The following is a 6,779-nucleotide window of genomic DNA, read 5'->3' as shown; positions in this document are numbered from 1 at the left end:
ATAAAGATAATCTTAGAAAAAGATAGAAGTGAAAATTTGAATGAGACGCCGTATTAATTAATCATAACCAAGTAGAAAACACGTCTCACACTTATTAAATTAATAAAAATATCTGGTATGGTGTGGGTAATATATATCGATTTATCGAGTACCAACCTTCAAAATAAGTATGCCACGTGAGATATCAATAGGCTGGGCCGGCGTTATCAATAAAAAATGTGTATTTGTCTTGGAGCCGCAATATTAAAATTGACGACCAACTTAATTCCAAGTTTGAAAAATCAAGAGGAGAAGGAATTATCAAAGAGTAACATGGAACACAAACATGCGATAAAGTAATGTATCAAAAACTACCATTTTTTTAAAAAAGAAATACTCTCCTATCCGTGTAATCTAAACCGGTAAAATTGTCTCATAGTCAATTGTCAACCTTTGACTTCCTTGGGGCTTGTCAAACTTCTCCTTCTATAAATACCTATCCTTTCTCTCCTTAGCCCATCAACACAATCGCTGTATTTTCCATTATTTTAGGAAACCATAATCCACCATATATATACTTGAACAAATCTCCTTCATTCTATATACTGAGAGAAACATAGAGAAAGTGATCGGTCGTCAAGTGAATGGAGTTTAATCAGTTTTCCCAAGTTGCCATCCTGCTAAGCATGGTTGTCATTCTTATTTTCTTTGTATTATGTAAAATATTATATTCTTGGTGGATTCTGCCCAAACTGAAACATCAGAAGCTTAAGGCAAATGGATTTGAAGGACCAGCACCAAGTTTCCCTCTTGGAAATATTAATGAAATGAAGAAGGAGCTGATGAACACAGCTTCTTCTGCTACTTCGTCAGCTTCTCTTTCTGCCTTAAGCATTAGCCATGATATCCATTCATTGGCATTTCCATACTTCGCTAGGTGGCAGAAATTGCATGGTATATTCAGCAGCTTATTTATATTAACTTAAGACTACGTACAATAGGTATATACTATTTTCTTGTTCATTGAAGCATTAATTCATTATATATATGCAGGAAAAGTATTTGTATACTGGCTGGGAACAGAACCATTTCTTTACATAGCAGACCCTGAATTTATCAAGAAGATGTCTGCGGGAGTAATGGGCAAAAGTTGGGGGAAGCCAACAGTGTTTAAGAGGGACAGAAAGGCAATGTTTGGTAATGGGTTGGTTATGGTGGAAGGAGATGAATGGGTGAGACACAGGCATGTTATTACTCCCGCTTTTACCCCATCCAACGTCAAGGTATATATTACTATCTCTCTTTCCCCCCTGTGCTTGCACTTTCTACTTTCTTCAACCATATTTTATATAGTACTAGAAATCAGTTTTCATATGTGGCTCCACATAAAGTAAAATGATTTTAAAACTCAAATTGGTGAATGCATGTGATGTGACTCATCCATAATTCGATCGATCGCGCGAAATAGTGAAAACTGATGATTGAGTCTCTACAACATATTAGCAAGTTAATGATTTAATTTATACTAGTATATAAACAATGTAAAAAAAAAAATTACAGTATCAATATGTAATTTTTACCGATCATACATTTTTTTAAGTTACCGAATTAGAGTTATCATAAACTATAACCTGTTGTTTGGTTTCCAGGGCATGGCAAGATTAATGGCTGAGTCCGCAAAAAACATGCTAGACCGTTGGGCTGCTCTCATCAACTCCGGGAACCCAGAAATCGATATCGAGAAGGAAATAATAAGTACCGCGGGCGAAATCATAGCAAAGACAAGCTTCGGCGTCAGCTACGAAAATGGAGACAAAGTTTTTACCAAATTGAGAACCATGCAATTCACACTTTTCAAGTCTACTCGTTATGTCGGGGTACCATACGGTAACCTCATCATGTGCCCTATGGAGACTCTAAAAGCTCATAATCTAGGGAAGGAGATTGATTCTCTGATTATGTCGATCATTGAAAATCGTAAAAAGGTGAACAAAGATGATCGTACAGAGCACAATCTTCTTAGTCTGTTGCTGGCAGGGAACGGGAAGACATTGAGTACGAGGGAACTGGTGGATGAGTGTAAAACGTTCTTCTTTGGAGGACATGAGACCACTGCGCTGGCACTCACGTGGACTTTGTTGCTGCTCGCGGTTCATCCAGAATGGCAAACTCAGCTCAGAGAGGAAATCAAACAAGTGATGGGTGATGCTGAAATTGATCCCACAAGACTTGTTTGTCTAAGAAAGGTAAGGTAATTAATTATTCTCTAGTTTCTGTTAGACATGTGAACCATCTGTATCATATTCTATAACTGATTATTATTGGTCTACATGCTTAACGTTCTCTTTTGTCTTCTCATTTAAGTTCTCTTGATACAACGAAAAAATAAAGAAAAGGAAAGCTAAGAACAAAAGCAAACTTTTAAGTCTAGATATATTACATGATGCCACGTAATAATTCTAATATAAACTTTACACATGTCAACGCCCTGCAGCCAAATAGCTGGCTTTGACCAACAGGAAGAAAATAAGAGACCACATGTAGCACATGTACCAACATTGGTACAATTTGTTAAAAGGATGAGTCGCCGGCCTCGGCACAATCGTCAATATAATAGTCAAGCCTACTCACCTCAATCTTATTGTCTTATCTTCACCGTTCTAACCCAAAAAAAAAAAAGGACAAATAAATAAGAAGAGAAAGAGAGAATATTGTTCAGGATATTCATTTTTTCTAATGCATATATATTATATATATATATATTTGATTTGGCACTAGAACTAAAAATTTGAAATGTGAATATGCAGATGGGATGGGTGATGAATGAAGTACTAAGACTATACTCACCGGCACCAAATGTACAAAGGCAAGCCAGAGAGGACATTCAAGTAGACAACCTAGTCATCCCCAAAGGAACAAATATATGGATTGATGTGGTGTCCATGCATCACGACAAGCAACTTTGGGGAGAAGACGTGAATGAATTCAAACCAGAAAGGTTTAAGGATGACATGATATATGGCGGATGTAAACACAAAATGGGATATTTGCCTTTTGGTTTTGGAGGAAGGATGTGCATTGGTAGGAATTTGACAATGATGGAGTACAAAGTTGTCTTGTCTTTAATATTGACAAACTTCTCCTTTTCCATTTCACCTAACTATAGACACTGCCCTTCTATCATGCTTTCTCTTAGGCCCACACAAGGATTGCCTCTTATATTCCAACCTCTTTAGAATTCTAGAATAATTGTTCTTTTTTAAATAACTCTCAGTTTTATGTTAATTTGTCGTCTCCTATTTCATCTCGGTGAGAAATTGTAAGGAGGGATGTCTTGTGAACTACACTTCTCTTTTGTATGTGTCAAACTCGTGTACTGATCATTTCACAAATAGTGAGATTTATTGAAAAGTAATGTATTCACTCTTCTCATTTTTTTTTTCCGGAATTAGATATTTTGAGATGTTACCGACACTTTTTTTTAATTGCTAGCAATAATTTTTTTTTAAATATAACCAAACGGTAACGTGGATTTCTCGATGCGGAAAAGCAATAGAACAAATCACATCATGACGGATTTTAGTCAAAAAGTTTCAAATAATAATTTGTTTCAAAATTATAGATTTGTTATGGCGACGGAATAACAACGAAACATTTGGCACGCTGCATAGTTTTTCTTGATGACAAAATCAACCAAATTAGATTGCAATTTTTTCATTAGCATTGAATGTTTTTCGTTTAAATCTATATAGAGAAGGAAAAGATCGACGGATTGAAGTCTAGCACTCTGGCTAATCTGTTTTAATTAGCAACGAATTTCTTTTGCCGCCAAAGGCAGTTCATTTTCTTTTTCGTAGAGATCACCGTCTTCTGATTTTTCCTTTCTACACAAAGCAAGAACTAAGAGTTAGGGTTTTGTTCCTGAAAGTATTTATACTAAAAAAAGATATTAATAATTATTCTTAAATGATATTATAAATTTAGGAGAAGGCGATAATCCAGCTGTAATTTTTTGCAACCATGATTTCAAACAATAGCTACAAAGAAATTAATATTGTTTACCCTATGTCACGACCCGAATTTTCCCCCCTCGGGAGTCGTAATGGCGCCTACTAGTGAAAGCTACGCAAGCCAACCAACTGAACTATCTATCTTATTTCCATTTTTAATCCGATAACGGTTAAGAGCCAACAATTAGATAACAACAGAATTGAATAAGCGGAAGACTGCATTGTAGAGATTTAATAATACTGCTAATACCAAACCATAACAAATCTACCCAAGACTGGTGTCACAACTTCACAGACTGTCTAGGAGTACTACAAATAAAGGTCTGAAAGAAATAAATACAATACTGTCTCTGGAAATACATGAAAGAAACAGGAATAGTAGATAGAAGGAGACGCGCCAAGGCCTACGGACGTCTGCAGGACTACCTTGGATCGCCTGATGAACAAGAAAACAGCAATCTCACTGTGGTCCGAAGTTTACAACACTGGGATCTGCACAAAAGAGTGCAGAGTGTAGTATCAGCACAACCGACCCCATGTGCTGGTAAGTGTCTAGCCTAACCTCGGCGAAGTAGTGACGAGGCTAGAACCAGACTACCAAATAAACCTGTGCAATATAGAGTACAAAAATAATAGGAAGCAGATAACAATGATGGCAACAATGACCAACTAGTGATGTAAATAGCAGGCCACAAGAACACCATAAATGTTACTCAACAAATAATAGATACAAGTGCAATCAATTCGTCAAGTCCTTCAAATATAAATCTTTCGCCTATAAATCCTTCAAGTAATAATCTCCAAGATAATATGCTTTTCAATGAATATATATCGAATATATTTTCTTTAAATAAAATATCTTTCAAATAAGCATCTTTCGAATATAATTCTTTCGAGTAAATGTCACCTTGTGACGCCTCATTCACTTAACATAAAGTAGAGTACAACTTCCAACCCAATTAGGAAATCAACAAGAAAATATGAAGTTATTTTTAGAAATCATTTGATAAAGAAGATACCCTTTTCAATTAAAGTACAATATCGAATTAATCCTTCACCTTTAATACGAGAAATCAATAACTCAAAACATAGTAGAAATTCCTTTTTTTTTTTGTAAAGTACAACCTCAAACGGTTTAAGGAAAATTTAGTTGAGAAATCAATTGAGTTAAAAAAAATGTAACAATTGTTGAAATTTGGAGTATTGAACATATATAAAAAAAAGTAAAAATAGAATATCAAGAGAATTATAAAGGAATCAAAATCCAATCACTAACAAGAATAAGGGAAACAAAAGCATATTTCACTTTCTTTTCACATCTTGTTGCAGGCGTGCAACCCGATCCCATTTCATGTATCTCGTGGCAGGCGTGTCACCCGCTCCCATTTCATGTATCTCGTGGGAGGCGTACCACCCGTTCCCATTTCATTATGTCTCGTTGTAGGTGTACCACCCGCTCCCATTTCATTATATCTTGTGGTAGGCGTACCACCCGCTCTCATTTCATTATATCTTGTGGTAGGCGTACCACCCGCTCCCATTTCATTATATCTTGTGGTAGGCGTACCACCCGCTCCCATTTCATTATATATCTTGTGGTAGGCGTACCACCCGCTCCCATTTCATTATATATCTTGTGGTAGGCGTACCACCCGCTCCCATTTCATTATATATCTTGTGGTAGGCGTACCACCCGCTCCCATTTCATTATATATCTTGTGGTAGGCGTACCACCCGCTCCCATTTCATTATATATCTTGTGGTAGGCGTACCACCCGCTCCCAGTTACAAGCCAACAATAATCACAAGGAATCCCGGCAAGGGAACAAGAGCAATATAACAACTTTCCGGCAAGGGAACAATAATATTTCAACAACATCCCGGCAAGGGAACAATACTATCAAAACAAACATCCCGGCAAGGGAACAATACTATCAAAACAAACATCCTGGCAAGGGAACAATGGTGATAATAACATATGAAGCGCAATAAACCACAACGGAGTCATAACAATTATAATACAAGACTCACGGACATGCTTGACACCAACGTATAGATACTCGTCACCATGCCTATACGTCGTACTCTACAATTAACATGTAGCAATTAAGACACAACTCCTAATCCCTCAAGCTAAGGTTAGACCAAACACTTACCTCGCTTTGCAACCAATTCAAAATTCCAACAAGCCTTTGCCTCGCGAATTCGTTCGAAGCTTCAAATCTGGTCATAATAATTCAATATACTCAATATAAATCGTACGAATTAATTCCATATGAAAATACTAATTTTCCAACAAAATCCGAAATTTAACTCAAAATCGCTCGTGGGGCCCACGTCTCGAATTCCGACGAAACTTACAAAATCCGATAACCCATTCAACCAGGAGTTCATCCATACAAATTTTATTAAATTCCGATAACAAATCGACCTCGAAATCTAAAATGTTCATTTTTGGAAGATTTTGCAAAAATCTTGATTTTTCCATTTAAATCCGAACTAAACGATGAAAATAACCATGGATTTATGTAATATAAACACTTTCGAGTATAGGACACTTACTTGAGTTGAAATCGTGAAGAATACCTCAAAATCGCCCAAAATCCGAGTTTGAAACTCAAAAAAAAGAAAAAAAACGTGTTGTTCGTCCTTTAACTGCCCAGAATTTTCGGGGGCACTATTCATGCGTTTTTACTGTTCACGGGATAATGTTCACTGGATACTGCGCACTAGGTACTGTTCATTGGTACTGTTCACTGGGTACTATTTCTGCAAATTTTCTACTATTTT

The 6,779-nt window shown here is 36.4% G+C and overlaps 1 protein-coding gene across 1 annotated transcript; it reads left to right on the top strand.

Moving 5' to 3' along the window:
• Window positions 1–517: 517 nt before the first annotated feature.
• On the top strand, window positions 518–3,404 carry LOC107763786 (cytokinin hydroxylase-like). The gene is made up of 4 exons (XM_016582282.2): window positions 518–933; window positions 1,033–1,262; window positions 1,629–2,225; window positions 2,787–3,404. The coding sequence occupies exons 1-4, from the start codon at window positions 624–626 to the stop codon at window positions 3,213–3,215; spliced, it is 1,566 nt and encodes a 521-aa protein (XP_016437768.1). The 5' UTR covers window positions 518–623; the 3' UTR covers window positions 3,216–3,404.
• Window positions 3,405–6,779: the final 3,375 nt, after the last annotated feature.

This window comes from Nicotiana tabacum, chromosome 6 (genome assembly GCF_000715075.1).
Source record: "Nicotiana tabacum cultivar K326 chromosome 6, ASM71507v2, whole genome shotgun sequence".
Taxonomy (NCBI): domain Eukaryota; kingdom Viridiplantae; phylum Streptophyta; class Magnoliopsida; order Solanales; family Solanaceae; genus Nicotiana; species Nicotiana tabacum.
This window is presented reverse-complemented; position numbering and strand designations above follow the sequence as displayed.